The following is a 16,195-nucleotide window of genomic DNA, read 5'->3' as shown; positions in this document are numbered from 1 at the left end:
CTTTTGTTTCTCGCGTTTAATATAACATGTGAATAACACAATGTTAAGGCTCAAAACGTGTTCAATTGTATTAGTGTTCGATATAAACACAAATAGGATGCTTGAAATATGCACTCCGGCGTTTTTAAATCGTATGTCACAAAATTGTTTCCCCCCGAGTTTAGTCGACAATGGTCCACTCTGAGAAGAACCCGGAAGCGCTCGGCAGCATCCTCCGAACCGCGCTCCATTTGACTCCACTGGAACTGATTGTAAACATAAAGGTGACTTATAACTACTTATTTTCTCTGCTATTTGTTTGTGGTTGATGGTCATTATGTTTCAGTAAATATTGTGTCAAAAAGTAGAATATAAAACTTTTGGACTAAGCGTTAAAGCGGCTGCTAGCCGCGTGTTTTGGCACGTGCTTTACAAAGTTCATTTTCACTCCTGAACAATAGAATTAAAATGTAATTTGAGATTATTATTTTGCCCCAGAAGCGCACCGAGAGTTGGTTGTAATATAGGGATTTAGGTCATTTGTCAATAAGCCGGTGTCTCGTTTTAAAATGTTTCGTCTAATAGTGGTTTGCTAATGAATGAAGTTGTCAATGTACATGAAAATATTGACAGTGGTGACAAAATGGCGGATGTTGTACCAGAAATGGCGTTAAAAGACATGTTTCATTGGTAATGTATTTCTGGGGGCACACACAGTGCCACAGTGGTTCGCGTGTCTGCCTCGCATTTCGGAGGTTTGGGTTTGAATCTTTTTTACAGAAATTTCCTTCATTTAAATTTTGGGACTGTACAAAATAGTCAAATGAATGGTAAACTTGTTTCTCATCTACCTACCAAATTTTTAGGATAATCAGTATGGAAAAATATATATATTTTTTTATTTCTTCCAGTGATATTCCGGGATGAGCGTTGCCAGGCCGCTTGGCGCTGTGGACGACGGCAGCCGAGGCCCCAGCTACACGGTGCCGTGTGATGACTACGTTCACGTGGTGGAATTCAGCCCCTTCGCCTCGGGCACGCCCGCCTCCCTGCTGGCTTATGGCTGCAACCAGTGCGTGGTGGTGGGCACCTGCCTCTTCCAGGTGAGCCATTGGCACACAAGTCTGTGTACATCCACCCTCATCACGAAATATGACCTCAGGAGGAAGACATGAGCGTGGAGGGGGTGGAGTTCAATGTTCTCCGTGCTTTCCATCACGATTCACGAGTGGACGCGCTGGCTTGGAGCCCGGAGTCCCGCCTGGACAGGATTCCCACAATCAGGTTTCTCTTGGCTCAAAATGTTCCACTTTGATATTTACTTGACAAAACATGTACTAACTTCATGAAATGAAATTAAAATCACGTTTATTTGACTGCGACTGACACAAAGGAAGACGACTTTCACGAGTAATATTGGTTGTGCTTCGCAGATATTCCGCGAAATCCCAATTGAAGCCGTTCACGTGTTACGTAAGCGTTCGTACAGCCTGGCCAGGTCCAGGTTATGATTATTCATTCGTAATTCCGTCCAGCACAAGCAACAGCTGTGTTGAAGTAGCCGCCGCTCGCCGCCAAGTAGCCGCTAACGACGCAATCGTTTGACAGCGCCGCTTCCACTTAATTGACCTGACCCGCTCGGCGGCGGCGTTGCGTAACGGCACCGTGACGTGCGGGCGTCTCGTTGCGCGCATAACTCCGCGCTCGGGTTCCATGGGCGCACGGAAGCTGCCGGGAAACGGAGGGGCCGGCCACATCACTTCCTTTCATTTATCAACAAGGAGATTCTTTTTGATATCCCAACGGGGAAATTGTATTTTGCGTTTTTGTATATTGGAAAAATTGAGAGGTGTTGAGTCATTGCGATCTATCCTTTCCAACATTTGGCTGCGTGCGTGCCGCTCTTTCGTCGTTTGACATCCATCACTTTCCTCGAATAACATCTTAATGTGCGGCCCGCGCTAATGTCATCTCGTCTGATTTGCCACGTCACCTCGTGCCAAGTCCCGCACCGTGTTTTCCCTGTCAGGAGCCAGTCGCTGTAATCGTGTGAATAATGACCGAGGAGAGAATCTTTCTTGTCTCTCCGCGTGTTTACATTAGCGCGCAATTACAATCTCCCTTCTCCAACTTTCTACCACACACGCACGTACACAGAGTACACGTTTTGGTGGGACGTGGCTCTTTTTTTTTTGGGGGTTTATTTTTTGGTCATGTTTTCAAAAGCGGCTCTCTTGTCTTTGCAGAATTTGCACGGCCGCCCCCGACAGAAAACTCCGTTTGTTGACGTCGGTCCTTCAGGATCAACACGAGGTCAAGGTATGGCGGTGGCTAAGGGGGGAGGGGGTGAACATAAACAAAAATTGAGAAAATGTCTTTTTTGTTAGGTGATGGCGGGCCACAGCAGCTACATTAACCATTTGGTCTTCGAGCCCAGCGAAGGGAAACAAATCGCTTCCGTCAGCGATGACCACACTTGCAGGTTCCAAGCGGCGCTTGCCTTCTTTTTCTTTTTTCTTTCTTCTTTTCTTCTTTCCGCTGCGGATGTTACAGTACGTGTGTGTGGCGGGGGGGGGGGGGGCTTCTGGTTTGGAGTTCTGTTCTCCTTCTTCTTCTGTTACGGGTTCAGAAAGTCCCGGCCGTGTTTCCACAGTGAAACGTGACGCTAAGCACAACACGCTCGGCTGCGACCGTGCGTAAGCGCCGAGCTGTTTTGCGAGCTAATTGCTTTAATATGGAAATCCAATTAGACGCTTTTTTGCTCTCTTCGAGGAGAAGACCAGGAGGGGGACGGGGGGGGGGGGGTCATTAACTTCCCCCTCTCCAAAAAAAGAGAGCGAGAGAGTGCGAGGAGTAGCAAGGGTCACCTCCGGGACACGCCCCCGGAGAGGGCCCCATGACGGCCTTTCTTGGGCTTGTCAGCGGCTTTTTAGCTGCTTGTTTTGCTGCTAATGTTTCCATCCACTCGCCGCCGGAGAGGAAAAACCACAAAGCAGCACAAGACGCTCGCTCGCTCGCTCAAGGGAAAGGATCAAGCGCCAGCCAATGCGCCCCCTAGAGAGGAAAAGGGCGAACGGCATGCTGGGCTCGGCTTGGCTCGGGTTGACTGGGTTCACTGCGAACAGCTGACAGGCACCTGCCGCCGATGTCGCACGGGCAACTTTTAAGTCCCTTTGTTTTGCATTTCAAGCAAAGAAAATGTGCATGTGAGGAGCCGGGTTTTTATTTTTTATTTTTTTGATTGACTCGACTCAGCGTTCCGGCCCAACAGGGTCACAGATGGTCAAATCAAGTTCAGATGTGCTTTAGTGCATTTTGGTGAAAATTCCACCAAGAGCGAGTACTGCCGTTCATCGTGCAGGTTCTCAAGGCTGCGTCGTCCATTTCCATGTTTTCTTGCTCCAACCTCAGATGTCCTTTGGAGCATCCCGAGCCGATGCGGTGATCAGCAGGTCAGCAGTGTCATGTGTCTTTTTTTCCTTTTTTTTTTTTTTTGGGCTGCTCATGTTTGTCCGCGGAGCCCCGTTTGAAGGGTAGCGCGGTGGACCGCACTTTGGCGCCGGTCGAGTAGCGTGCAATAGAGCTTCGGCTTGGCCGGCGCTCTTCGAAAATAAGGTCGAGTCATTGTTTTGCTCCTGTGGTCTGGTCTGCTGTGTGTGTGTGTGTGTGTGTGTGTGGGGGGGGGGGCAGATGTCAGCTGGGAGTATTCTTCCCGGGGGGTGAAAATGTAGAGCGGCCTGTCTGTGAAATGGGCCATATCTGCACAGGGGCTGAGTAGAGCGTGGTGATCTCATCCGCCAATTCCCGTCTCTGCAAGTTCCCATGTGCCCCCCCCCCCCCTTTGCCCTCCCCTCCACCTCTCCTCATTCCGAGGTGGTTAACCAGAGATCCACGTCTCTCAGAACCGCAGCTCTCCTCCCCGGCCAAGTCCTTTGTGACGTCCGTTTGCGTGCGTATGTCATAGCTGTCTTTGCGATCACCCAAAAAAAAAAAAAAAAAAAGAAAACAGCTCGCCTGCCTGCCTAAGAAAGTGATTGTCATTTTCCTACTGTAAAAGTAGCTTGTTCTGCAGTAAAGCCATCAAATCCACACCGGGGCGCCACGTCCAAATCGCCGCAGCGCTTCCAAGTGTCGTCAGCGCTGTAAAATGGAAGTGCCCGTATCCAGAGCGAAAGATTTTGGCAGGCATGTCCACCAATTTTTTTTTTTTCCCCCACTCAGGGCCACAAAGAGAAAACCGAGAGAAGCGGGGCCTCCCACAATGTGAAACATGCTCAAAGCAATTCCAGTTGCTGCTCTTGTTTTACGTTGGACTCACTGAAAGTTGTTCATATTCAAGCGTATTGCCAATATTTGGCATTTTGACGCAAATGGCCTTTTTACGGGCTTGACTGATTGATCACATTTGGTCCGCAGGGTGTGGGACCTGGACGGAAACGAAAGCGCCCTTTTCCGCCTGCGCTCTCCCGGCATCAGCGTGTGCTGGCACCCGGAGGAAGTCTTCAAGGTAGACGCCGCCGGGCCCGACGTTTTGCGTACGCCGCAGCTGAAGCGCGTCTCGCCGCCGACCTCCCTCAGCTGATGGTGGCCGAGAAGAAGGGCACCGTTCGCTTCTACGACCTGCTGAGTCAGCAGGCCATCCTGTCGCTGGACTGCGGCCAGTCGCCGCTCGGCGCCGCCGACTGGTGCCTGGCCAACACCATCAAGGTGGGCGCGGTGGCGGGCAGCGACTGGCTCATCTGGGACATCACCCGCTCCAGGTAGCGCCCGCGTGACCCGCGACAGGCGCATCGCCCACGACACCTAAGCGGCATTTCTTTTCGGCAGCTACCCCCAGGAACGAAGGCCGGCGCACAGACAGAAAGCCCAGCAGTTCAAGTAAGACACCTTTGCTGCCAAAAGATGTCAAAGAAGTTCTTTCACTTAACGCGTAGCACAAGTACAAGAACATAAATAAATGGGGCAACAGCATGAAAATATCTTTTGAATTTGGGACTCGAGAGCCATTTGACGCCTCGGCAGGTAAATGTGCCGCCTCCCTTCAAACTTTGCCGTGGCGAGGGGATGAGTTGCGCTCAGGGGCAAAGTGTCGCTCTTCCGCCGGCAGGTGGTCACGGGCCCAAGAGAACCTTTTCGCCACCACCGGATGTCCCGGCAAGGTCAGCAGCCAGCTGCTCATCCACCATCTGGGCCACCCGCAGGTCAGCCAAGTTTGAACACAGTGTGAGATGTGATTATTTTTTTCTTCTTAACTTTCTCCTCTTTGCTGTTGATCCCAGCCGGTGACGGTGGGCTCAGTGACGGTGGGCTCGGGCCTCAGCTGGCACCGCACGCTCCCGCTGTGCGTGATCGGCGGCGACCGCAAACTTTGCTTCTGGATGACGGAGATGTAAGCACGTGCTCTCTTCTTTGATGTTGTTCTTGAAATGGGTTCAGTAAAATATTTTTCTGAGTAGATGTGGCGTGTGCGTGGAATTCTGTGGACGTGTTGTGTTCGCTGCTTCCCCCCCCCTCCCCCCTCCTTTCCTGACCCTCATGTCAGCCTCACCTCATCTGTCTTTCCCGTGAGCACCGATGTGGCAACTCCTCGGCCAAAGCAGCGCAATTCACACAGCAGAATTTCCTCACGGACGAGATTTTACGACTTGGGCACATTTCTCCCCCGAAGCGCGCAGCGCTCTTCAAACTTCCTATATCTGCTCCACTTTTCCATCCCGCCGTGTCGTAACTCATCGCGATATAGCCCTCGCTCTCGGCCAGTCAGGTGCTTGGCGGAATACGGTCCCGCTGAGGCGCAGCGCGGTCGTGCAGGCGTTCGTTGGCACGTAAGTCAGCCCGCCCGCCCGCCCGGTCTTGTCCTGTTATGTCGTGCCAGCGGAGGCGCAGTTCAAAGGCGAAGGCGGAGCGGCGTTGGCACGGCCGCCCGTCTATCCGTCCATCCATCTTGCCGCTTTCCCAGCATTCCCCACCCAATGACACCACGCTGCATATTTGCCTGATCTCTTAAGCGTGTAACCACGGCAGATAGGCTAAATCACACATTAGCAATCAATCACTCCATCCATCGCAATCAATCATAAGCCTCACGTTCGCCGCCGCCAAGTGTGTTGTTTTATTTTCGATGCCCCTGGGAAATTGACGATGCTGTAAAAAAGTGGGTTTTTCTGTGAACTGAGCGTGGCACAGACACAAACTTGTGAGGTCTCAATTCGGGGAAACTTTCTTCTTCCTTCTCTCTTTAGATTTCAACTAAAAGACATTTGATTTCTTGAGTAGCATGCAGATTTCCAATCTGGATCAACATGAAGCGTTCTTGACCCACTTCCTGAAAGAAGGGGAAAAAAAAAACGTGTTTGCATGACTGGTAAATGTAAAAAATGGAATTTTTGAGATTTCTCCCACAGTATAGATGAAAGATCATCTGCTCGCTTGGTTCACTGCCTCCCACGGAATCATCTCGCCGTTCTTGACATCTAATTAGCCTCCAACAACGCCGCCAGGCCTCTGGAGACCTTCAAAAGCAGTGCGTCAAGCTCGTATGTTTCTTGGCCGCGGCGGTTTGAAACCGCCGGCCGCAAAGCGTAACGCGCTACCGCTCTGCGCGTACGTCCTTGTCCAGTGCGGTCGCCGCTCGGGCGCGAGCTTTGGAGTTGCCGGAGCAGCAGCTGCACACGAGCCAGACGGCCAGAACTGTCTGTGCGTACTCTGATTGTTTTCCAAATGCTATCAAACTTCCCTTTGCACGCTGAGATGTTTTTTTTTCTCCTCCCCTGAAATATGAGTCGTGAGTTTAGCGAGCTTCGCCCGGCCGGGGCTGCCGCGAGGACGCCATCTCAAGGCCGACGAGAGGAGCAACAAGGATGGAAGTAAGTTTTGACCTTGCAAAAATCGGACTTTCTACTAATTGCTGCAGTTATTATTCTTTTTTTTTTTGCTGCTTTAAAACTTAAAAGCTCAAGATGAGCGGCGGCGCTAATGAGCAACATCATACGCCGGCGGGGAGATTAAAGTTCTTTGCTCTAATCTCGTGAGTGTTTTCCCACGATGAAGAAAGTCGAGTTAGGAAAGCAAATGTCGTCTTTGTTGCAGTTGTCGGCGCTCGCCAGGCTGGTTTAGCCAATGCGATCCATTCATGTACGACCTTGCTCAAGTGTCGACATCCGAGTCCTTGCGTTTACGTCCTCCTTCGTGCTGTCAGTCAGGCTCAGCTGGGCGCAGCCAGCGTTTGTCCTCTCGGTGAACTTGGCCGAAGAGGATTTGTTAAGTGTAAACCTCAAAGTGTTTAGAATGGAATCATGATCTTCACGCAGGACTCGCTGAACCCGCCGACCCGGGCGGGCTCCGGCTCGCGCCAACTCGGCTCGGGATGTCCACGCAAACACTTTGGGATGATGCGGCCCGTTGGGATTTGTGGCCGGCCGCGCCAAGAGCAAGAATTTTGCCTTGCCGTTGCCGCGGCAACCTGCTGATATTTGGCCCTCAGGCAGAGCAGCATCCTGGCCGCGGTTTCTCTGGGATTTGTGGCTTTGAAATCGTCGGATGCGAGGATTGAGTGAGCGAGCGAGCGCGCTCGCCCGCCCGCCACTCCCTCGTCGGCGATTGTTCTCTTCCTGCCGAGCTTCCCACGGAGGCCAGAGCGGGCTCTAATTTGCCATCGGGAGTTTTGAGGACTTGCGTGTCGATAGTGGAGCGACGGGTATTGACCGGCAGCGGATCGGAATCTTTGACCTTGCTGAAATGTCGACAGAACCGGGTCTCAGGAGGAACAAGGAGTGCGTGCCAGCACTTCTCGATTGACTGTGAGGTCCCGCTGACCTGGCCCGCGAGGCCTTGCCGTTGGCTCCGACTTGAAGCGGCGGAGGCAACTCGATACTTAAATCATTCATAATAAGCTCATTCTGCCTGCTCGACCGCAACGCCTTCCAAGAATTGTCGACATGGAAATTGTCGGTTTGGAAACAAACGGCCTCTGAGCAAGTGTTGCTTGTGTAGCCGTTTTACTCCCACTGCCTTTTTTTTTTTTTCGCTCGTCACGTATGTCACTGACATGCAGTCAGGAAAAATAGATCTTTATTACAACACGGAGCAGAGATGAACAGCAAGGTATGACTCCCATTTTGAACGTTTTCTCAGGAGGAGCTGAGTTTGTCCAAGGCGCTCTGCAACATCCTCAGGTCATCTTGTGTCTTGCGCAAGACGTTTTGGATCTTACTGGGCTGATCCAGAACTTCCACACTGCACGTAATTGGCTCGTAGCGCACGGCAAAGGGTCGTTTAATGGTCGTCGAGTACTTCCTGGAAATCAAAAAGGATGGATTGCAGTTCAAGTGTGATCTATCAAAGGAGTCCAAGCAACCTTCAGTACCGCAATTGGATCTTGGCATCCTCAAAGCTTTCCGAGACAAAGTAAACCGGCTGGTAGCTTTGGTCCTGGTACGGCTGCACAGCGGCTTCCTCGGGATTGAACGCCTTGTACTCGGGTTTGTTGGACAGGGCGTACTAAAAAGAAAAGTCGGAGAGTGTCAAGGCACGTAGAACGGAAGGACATCTGCTCGACAGTGCGACGACTCACCACCAGTTCTCCGTAGGATGAGAGAAGTCCCGCACCGTAGGCTTTCACCGTTCCGTTCTGTTTGCAAAGGCCGAACTCCACGGTGAACCAGTAGAGCTAGACCGAGGAACCAAATTGGGTGCGGTTGTGAGGTTTTGCCACTGGGTGCTGCTCAAGTCTCACATTGAAACAACCAGCCCAGCAGACACAACCTCAATAGAGCCCTCCCTCCCTTCATTCATCATCTCAAACGCTTCTCCATCAATGGAAGGATCTCATTCGGAGCCAACGTCTTACCGTGGATAATTTCTCAATGTCTTCTTGCGACGCTCCAAGCGAGGCCAATCCAATCTCCTGTAAGAGACCACGTCAATCATCAGCGTCAGAACCAAAGGACACCATGCACCATGCGCAACATACCTGAGAAAACTGAGCAAACTCTTTGTCCGCCAGCATGGGGATATGACCGAGCAGCTCGTGGCAGCAGTCCCTGCGCAAGCAAGTGCGACCTCAGTAAAAGGAGCACGGGGTGGGGGGGCGGCGGCGGAGGAACCCGGCAGGACTTACGGCTCAGGAGAGTGCATGGGCGCCGAGGCGTGGCGGATGTACTGAGTGCACTGAAACACTCGGAAAGCCAAGCTGGCCAGGAAATCTCTGGCCGACAGCAGGCCGGCCACCGGACGCAACTGGAACCCTGTTTTTTCTGGAGACAACAACAAACTTGTCACTTGTCTGGACCCCATCAGAACCTGAAGTGTTGCCATGGACACCGACAGGAAGCGGGGCACTTCCAAGTCCCGCCCACAATAGTTACAATTGAAATCAACGGCTTCGACCATCCATCGACAACTAGTCTGTCGTCCGGCCTTAATTGCTCACCTTTGAGGAAGGCGGAAATGTCTCTGAGCTGAGGGACGCGCTCCTCGCCGTAGCCGCAATGGCTCTCCAGCTGCTGCAGGCCGTCCAGAAACTGTCGGCAGGCCAGATTGGGGTAAACGCTCCGCAGCGTCTTGTACACCTGCCGCCATGTGGCTGTTTCCTCCGCCGTGTACTCCACCTCGGGCAGCGGGTCACCCCTGCGACAAGCCGGACCAAATGAATCGGCGGCTTTTCGGACAGGAGAAGCAAGCGGCTATCTCGTCAAACTCACTGTTTGTACGTGTAGGACAGCTCGGAGATGAAGGCACGGCGCTTCCTGTATTCTGGGTCGGTGTAGCCCTGTGACAGAAGGTGACGCAGATTGTTTGTACGCCGCTTGTCTTTTCTCTGGCCCGGATGTTTAGCGGATGCTCACCGGATGGTCCTTGTCCATGTCGGGATCGAATTTGGTTATCAGCAAGTTGCATCTGTCCAGGTCCTTTATCTGTCGAGGGAACCAGGGCACTGCCGTGGAGATGAAAAAAAACAAGTTGATTTTTTTGTTTTTCAATCCGCAACCAGGTCACTCTTGTTCAAAACGCACCTTTTTCTTCTGGGATTGACCTAACGTTGTCCACCACTCTTTTTAGTGAGTTGATGAAGATGTCCAAGTCGGAGCTGTGCACCTCGCACTTGACCAAGAACTCCAAGAACTCGGACGTGCTGTTCTTGGACCGCCTGCCCGGCCGGCTCTCCACGTGAAGAAGTTTGGCGTCGAACGTCTGCAAAGGTGACAAACACTTCGCGTCACACGGCTCTCGATTTCCACGGAGAACCAACACACGATTCCGTTAGGAAAGGGAGAGATTACCTCAAATATTTTGCCTGTCTTAAAGAAGCCCACGTTCTTCTCATTGCTGAGGTTGAACACCACGTTGAGGGTGACCCGGCCCTCCTTCTCCTCAAAAACCTGCGGGTCCGCCCCCGGCGGACTCCCGACTCGCTCCCGCCGGGCGTCCTCAATCAAACTCTGCGTCCGGGCACCGAAGGGTGCCGCTTGAGCCGCCGTGCTGCCTTCCGTCTTCATGCTTTAAAGATGCTCCAGTGTGAGCTCCAGCCATTTAAATAGCGTCTCATCTGAGGGCTGAATGCAGATGAGTGGGTCGTCTTTTTTTCTTGAGGAGGGGCACCTTTTGCGTCACCCAGCCAAAAGCGAGTCAGTGAACAGCCGCTTGTTATCTAACGTCAGCGTGCGACGGCCATTCAAGCGAAACGGGTCTTGCATAAATGGCGCTAAAAATATGAATGGAAAAACATGCCGTGTATTTTTAGCCTTTCTGTTTGTCTCATATGATTAGAAACACTTGGGGGGCAATATTATGAATATCCTGTTTATTAGTTTCATTCAAATGTTCCATGCAGAAAAATAGAGGGAGAAAAAACAGTGTGTCTTACATGATTTTTCAAATTTGGGTATGTACGTATATTAGAATACAAATTGACATCTAGTGGTTACACATGATTTACTAAACTAAAATACATTGAATATTCTTGATCCAATCCGGGTAATTGCTTTAATACAAAAAAAAAAAACCAGACACGCAGGTTTCATAAGCTTCAGGTTGATCACTCGAGTTTTTTCAAGGCTTCGCACAATTTGCCCATTTCACCTGAAAGCAAAAAGACGAAAAGCGCGTTAGGAAGCGGCGTTGTGTAAAATCATGATATTGGCGCTCACTCTTGATGCTGTTGGCCAGGTTGCCCAGCTGCTGGGTGTTGTCCAGGACTTCCACGCTCTGAGTGTACGGGTTATAGCGCACCGAGAAGGGCCGAGGGATGGTGCCGGCAAACTTCCTGCAAAGCCCGCCCATCAACTCACCGATATACGGCCGCCAATCGGACCACTGCCATACCTGACTCTGTCTTTGCCATCCTCAAAGCTTTCGGCGACAAAGTAGACCGGCTGGTACTCGGTGATTGGGTATTTCTGGACGCTGGTCTTCTCGGGGTCAAAGGGAAGCAGTGTGGGCTGGTCCGTCAGGCAGTACTGGAAGACGAGGAAGGTTCTCAGACACTCAGCGAGCCTTGACATTCCAGTCGAAAGCAGGAAGTGGAGCATGATTACGGCCTCTCGGACTCGTCGGAGTGCACGTCCTCCGCTGATGCAACTTGACCTCCTTTGGCCCACGCTGAGCCACTGAACCACTTTTTCCGCTCAAGTCGGTGACACGTAAAAGCCGAATGTACCACTAACACACTGCCTGAGTCCGGACCCCGGCCCCCCTCGACGAGCCTACCTGCAGCTCTCCGAAGGACGACAACAAGCCCGCTCCGAACGCTCTCGTCTCGGAGCCCTGCTTGCACAGGCCGAACTCGACGGTGAACCAGTAGACCTGATGCGCCAACAAAGACCCGGTGAACACCCGCTTGATGGAGAATGGAATTGCGCAAACCCACCGTGGCAAGTTTCTCAATGTACTCATCCGGGGCACCGAGAGAAGCAAGACCGATCTCCTGTTTGGAAGGATAAAGAAGTTAACGATACTCAGGAAGTCGGTCCCAGCGCTCGGTTATACCTGGGAGAATTGGGCGAAACCCGAATCGGCAAAGAGCGGGACGTGGCCCAGGAGCTCATGGCAGATGTCTCTGGAACAGAAATCCCTCACTGAGAACATCCGGCGTCATCCGACGGGAATCGGACGCCTTCGCTTACGGTTCGGGTGTGTACGTGGGCTTTGAGCCGTGGCGGATGTACTGCGTGGAATGGAAGACGCGGAAGGCAAGGCCGGCCAGGAAGTCCCGGGAGGAGAGCAAGCCGGCGACCGGCCGAAGTCGGAAACCGGTACAGGCTGCGGACAAGAGGAGATGTCAGATGACGCCAGATGGCGCCTCCAAAACAGCGACTCTGAAGACCAGTCCACTCACACTGCAGGAAGCGAGACACGTCCTCGAGCTGCGGGATGTTGTCCTGCCTGTAACCGCAGTATTTCTCCAACAGCGGGAAGACCCGGTTGTGCTCACGGCAGGCGTGACTCGGGTACAGGGTCTTGAGTTCCTTGAACACGGTGCCCCACGTGGCCTTTTCGTCTTCTGTGTACTCCACCCGAGGAATGGGCTGTCCGCTGAGAAGGCAAAGACGCAAACCTGAAGCAGCAAAAAGCAACCAGGCGGAAAGACAACGTTCAATTACTGTCTGTAGTTGAAGGCGATGTCAGCAAACTCCTTCCTGCGGCTCCGGTACACCGGGTCTGTGAAGCCCTGGCGGACAAAAGGAGAAACGGCGTTAGATCTCACAAACGACGGGCAAGGCCGCGGCCTCGGACGGCACGAGCGCATGCAAATGCCAATTCAGATGAAGCCTTTGTAGAGACGTTTTCCAGCGAATATATTTCGCTTTAATGACGGTGGCAAAAGGGAGCAATTATCTATAATTACAGGGGCTCCAATCAAAGCAATGACATCAATTTGTGTGTTTCCATGAGAATAGGCCGCCTGTCCGCTCGTCTTTCATTGGCCGCGTAGGCGTCAGAAGATGCGCCCACCGACGCACGGACCCGCAAATGAGTCAGAACTTCACCGGGTGATCAGCATCCAGCTCCGAGCCGTAACTGAGGATCTGGTTGGCAAAGCGGTCCAAGTCCTGGATGTCGTTGGGGAACCATGGCACTGCGGAGGAGAGTTTGAATTGAGTCCAGACCAAAAAAAGTCACATGCCCGAAAAGATACAGCCATTTTTATTGAAGCCAAACTCCCTTCGATTTGTTCTCGTAGCAGCCCCAAGTACGGGAACGAGCGACTGTCACGTCTTAACAAATGGCCGGCGCTCAGCCTTTTGTGCGGCCGGAGAAATGGATAATGATGACGGAGATGAGCGTTTGGGCCGTCTTGACACTCGGCAGAGCCGCGCACACAGGCCATCTGCTTGTTCTGCCGGATTTACGACCCCCGCCAATTTCCATCTGCGCCGAAGGCCCCAGGCTACGCCGGGACAATGAGCCTCTAACAACGGGACCGCGACTCTCGTCTGGTCCACTTGGCCCTGACCGGTAGTCGGCCGCAACCCGTCGGTCTCGGCCCGCCGTGACCTTGGCGTGTTCCCTCCGGCCCGAGTTTAGCCCTGGATGGAAAGCACACAGAGGTCCCTTCTTCCCGCCGGGCCTGTTGGTGGCGAGTCGCAAAACTAATGTCATTCTGGAAACGACTAATAAAGGGGTCAGCGCCGGTCGGGGTGGCCAGCCCACCCGTCTCGAGCGGGCCCGTGGATAAATAGAGCGGTTTGTCAGGAGCTGGACCTCCCTAGCCGCAATACCCCGTTCCTCCTCTTGAGTGCGGTCATCAATCCCGAATGTTTCTCTCACCCGTGTCTTTCTGTTTGTTGCGCGACAGCTCGTGCACTTGGCCGCTGATCTGCGTGCGCAGGCCGTCCACGACCTCGTCCAAGGCCTGAGCGCAGTTGGAGTCCACGCTGATGAAGAACTCGTACTGCTCCTTGCTGATGCGCGACGGCCGAGACTCGATGTGCGTCAGGTTGATGCCCTTCTCCTGCCGCGGAAATTCCAACGTGAGTCAAAATAGACGACTTGTTGCACTTCCCTAGTTTGAACACAAGGTCACGGCCTCGTGCTCTTGATAAGGATTTTTTTTTTAAAGTCACCTCAAATCAATTTGGCCCACAACACACACAGTCCGTATCACGTCGCGGAAATTTCCGAATGTGACCCCATGACGACCCCGAAAAATGGGTCACGTTGTTCAAACGGGTTAAAAGGAGCAAAAATACTTGGTAGATTATTGCCGTCTTTGTTCGTGATGTAACGCATCGTTGCGTAAACCGGCAGACAAGTCCAAAGTGAGCTGAAACGTGCCTCAGCAATATGGCTTCTCAAAATGAAGGCTTCACTTATTGCTAAAAATAAATGTGATCTTTGCATCTATTGTTACAATGGGGTTGAAAATTCCACCGACACAACTTGCAATTTTGCCGCTTCTCCTCATTTTGGGATCGGCATGCGCACACGTTGACCTCGTTTGCCGAGACTCGGCACGGACTATAAACGTGAAGTCGTGAAACAAGCACGAGACTCGTAAGGATGCTCGCGAGCCCCCGGAAGGCATCTCGGCACGCCAAGGGAGGGGGTGTCGGCGCTATTCTCCTTTGCGATAGGCCGCTTGCGACGGGAGGGCCTTCCATCATTCCCGCATCTGGTTCAGATTGTCTTAAGCGCGTAAGCCGCGGGCGAGAAGAACGCCACTGTTGCGAAGACGTCGGCGAGGTCAAAGGGCAGATGAAATTGTGCTACATGGGCTTCTAGAAAGTCAGAACCACTTGAAAGCCTAAGATGGCATTTTTGACTCGTGGTTCCTTCGGGGCAAGGACGGCATTCTTGTGCTCCTTTGATTTATTTATTTTTTTCGTGACACCAAAGTCCCTGCTCGGAAATCCCTAAAAGCCAAGTCAGGCTAACACATGACGGTCGGCGTGCGCCGTCACATGAGCGGCACTTTGCGCGCCGGTTGGGGCTCGTTCGGGCCGTTTTATGGAGGAGGCCCGGTTGGGGGGGGGGCTCAGGGGGAGGATCGGAAGACTGTGAGCTCATAGGTCCAAAGAGAATCAGTCAAGTGCTACACCCCTCCGCAAACCCGTCCCGGCCCCCGCACGCAAAAACACATTTTGACAATTTTAACTGTTCTCACTCCCCCCCCCCCCTCCCATAAGTGGGAGTTTGTGTGCGTAACCTCGACGACGGTGATTAAATAATACAAGTACTGCCGATCCGTGTTTGATTTGAGCAAAAAGTCACGTACCCAGGCTCTGCTAATCAATAAAATAAAAAATAAAAAACCACAAGTTAATGAGTAGCGCGAGCGGGTTAGCGTGCCGCTGCTACGCTTTCAAGTTAAAAACAACTGAACTCAACTTCAAAACGGAAAACATCGAACGTGAGCCTCGCTCGTTGTCGAAGCGGCGACTCTTTGGGGTCACCTTCAGCCGGGTTGGCGGATCAATGCGGCCGGCCCACGTGCCAGATAAGCTGCGTTTGTTTAGTGATGGGGCCACTCGGGAGCAACGTTTTGACCACAGATGCGGATTTATTTTTTGTTTTTTTTGTCCCTCTCAGGCAAAACTGGTTGAAGTCTCGCCACCCAGTTTGCCACGAAGTGAAATGAACGCCAGACACCAATCACATGGAAGCTGCCGCATTCTGTGAGGTCATCATCATCATGAGAAGGAAGTTGACCTCCATTTTAGTTTTGTTGACTTGTCTTTTCTCATTAGATGGAAAAGCAGGACTTTACCTCAAAGAGTCTGAGCGCTCGGGCCAAGGCGCCCACCTCCTCATTGAGCGAGAAGATGCAGGAGACCACCTCGCTCTTGTTGCTGGTCTCCTCCTCCAGGTACATGGAGCCGCGCCGCCTCTGGCAAGCAAAACAACACCACACGTCTGCATCAATTGGAGTCTCGAACGATAAAAACCGACGGAACCCCAAACATTTGCCGTGATTAAAAACACGCGTGGGATTGTCTCGTTTCATCGGCCGGTTTCATTTGGCTCTCCGGAATATTTCAGCGATTCCACAAAGCTACTCCAATTATTTTCTTTCAGCTTTTCAGACAGAAAAAACTTTGCTTCTTTTTTCAGTCTTACCCCTTTGTCGTTGTCGTTGGACTGCGCATCCCCGTTGACTCTCTTGTAAGCCGCGTCCATCGTCTCTTGACGTGCAGGTGAGCTGAGCCGACCGAGTGTGTTTGTGTGTGCAGCGTTTGCCTTTGCTGGATTTTGTTACGCGGGGCCGCCACTTATGACA

General features: G+C 52.3%; 3 protein-coding genes across 3 annotated transcripts; 1 reads left to right on the top strand and 2 right to left on the bottom strand.

Moving 5' to 3' along the window:
- The first annotated feature begins 120 nt into the window (after positions 1-120).
- On the top strand, positions 121-5,436 carry nup37 (nucleoporin 37). The gene is made up of 10 exons (XM_037243444.1): positions 121-263; positions 891-1,082; positions 1,142-1,263; positions 2,226-2,298; positions 2,367-2,461; positions 4,396-4,486; positions 4,558-4,739; positions 4,807-4,857; positions 5,087-5,180; positions 5,259-5,436. The coding sequence occupies exons 2-10, from the start codon at positions 903-905 to the stop codon at positions 5,370-5,372; spliced, it is 1,002 nt and encodes a 333-aa protein (XP_037099339.1). The 5' UTR covers positions 121-263; positions 891-902; the 3' UTR covers positions 5,373-5,436.
- A 2,623-nt stretch (positions 5,437-8,059) lies between these two features.
- th2 (tyrosine hydroxylase 2) lies at positions 8,060-10,766 on the bottom strand. Its single transcript, XM_037243404.1, has 11 exons — positions 10,260-10,766; positions 9,993-10,170; positions 9,825-9,913; positions 9,681-9,748; positions 9,410-9,606; positions 9,098-9,233; positions 8,951-9,020; positions 8,828-8,884; positions 8,552-8,647; positions 8,345-8,478; positions 8,060-8,274 (listed from the first exon to the last, which is right to left on the bottom strand). The coding sequence occupies exons 1-11, from the start codon at positions 10,473-10,475 to the stop codon at positions 8,109-8,111; spliced, it is 1,407 nt and encodes a 468-aa protein (XP_037099299.1). The 5' UTR covers positions 10,476-10,766; the 3' UTR covers positions 8,060-8,108.
- A 170-nt stretch (positions 10,767-10,936) lies between these two features.
- Positions 10,937-16,195, bottom strand: pah (phenylalanine hydroxylase). Its single transcript, XM_037243409.1, has 13 exons — positions 16,036-16,195; positions 15,686-15,805; positions 13,747-13,930; positions 12,966-13,054; positions 12,579-12,646; positions 12,314-12,510; positions 12,102-12,237; positions 11,965-12,034; positions 11,846-11,902; positions 11,686-11,781; positions 11,302-11,435; positions 11,127-11,242; positions 10,937-11,058 (listed from the first exon to the last, which is right to left on the bottom strand). The coding sequence occupies exons 1-13, from the start codon at positions 16,093-16,095 to the stop codon at positions 11,015-11,017; spliced, it is 1,371 nt and encodes a 456-aa protein (XP_037099304.1). The 5' UTR covers positions 16,096-16,195; the 3' UTR covers positions 10,937-11,014.

Source organism: Syngnathus acus, chromosome 23, assembly GCF_901709675.1.
Source record: "Syngnathus acus chromosome 23, fSynAcu1.2, whole genome shotgun sequence".
Taxonomy (NCBI): Eukaryota; Metazoa; Chordata; class Actinopteri; order Syngnathiformes; family Syngnathidae; genus Syngnathus; species Syngnathus acus.
This window is presented reverse-complemented; position numbering and strand designations above follow the sequence as displayed.

What these genes read in the sequence shown, in the direction of transcription:
- th2 (XM_037243404.1), bottom strand. Translation starts at nt 10,475, where the DNA reads ATGAAGACGGAAGGCAGCACGGCGGCTCAAGCGGCACCCTTCGGTGCC. An exon ending in GTCAATCCCAGAAGAAAAAG is followed by an intron (nt 9,914 to 9,992) that starts GTGCGTTTTGAA and finishes TCTCCACGGCAG; the next exon opens with TGCCCTGGTTCCCTCGACAG. An exon ending in ACATGGACAAGGACCATCCG is followed by an intron (nt 9,749 to 9,824) that starts GTGAGCATCCGC and finishes CTTCTGTCACAG; the next exon opens with GGCTACACCGACCCAGAATA.
- pah (XM_037243409.1), bottom strand. Translation starts at nt 16,095, where the DNA reads ATGGACGCGGCTTACAAGAGAGTCAACGGGGATGCGCAGTCCAACGAC. An exon ending in CAACAAACAGAAAGACACGG is followed by an intron (nt 13,055 to 13,746) that starts GTGAGAGAAACA and finishes TCTCCTCCGCAG; the next exon opens with TGCCATGGTTCCCCAACGAC. An exon ending in GTTTCGCCCAATTCTCCCAG is followed by an intron (nt 11,903 to 11,964) that starts GTATAACCGAGC and finishes CCTTCCAAACAG; the next exon opens with GAGATCGGTCTTGCTTCTCT.
- nup37 (XM_037243444.1), top strand. Translation starts at nt 903, where the DNA reads ATGAGCGTTGCCAGGCCGCTTGGCGCTGTGGACGACGGCAGCCGAGGC. An exon ending in AGCGATGACCACACTTGCAG is followed by an intron (nt 2,462 to 4,395) that starts GTTCCAAGCGGC and finishes TTTGGTCCGCAG; the next exon opens with GGTGTGGGACCTGGACGGAA. An exon ending in CAGAAAGCCCAGCAGTTCAA is followed by an intron (nt 4,858 to 5,086) that starts GTAAGACACCTT and finishes TTCCGCCGGCAG; the next exon opens with GTGGTCACGGGCCCAAGAGA.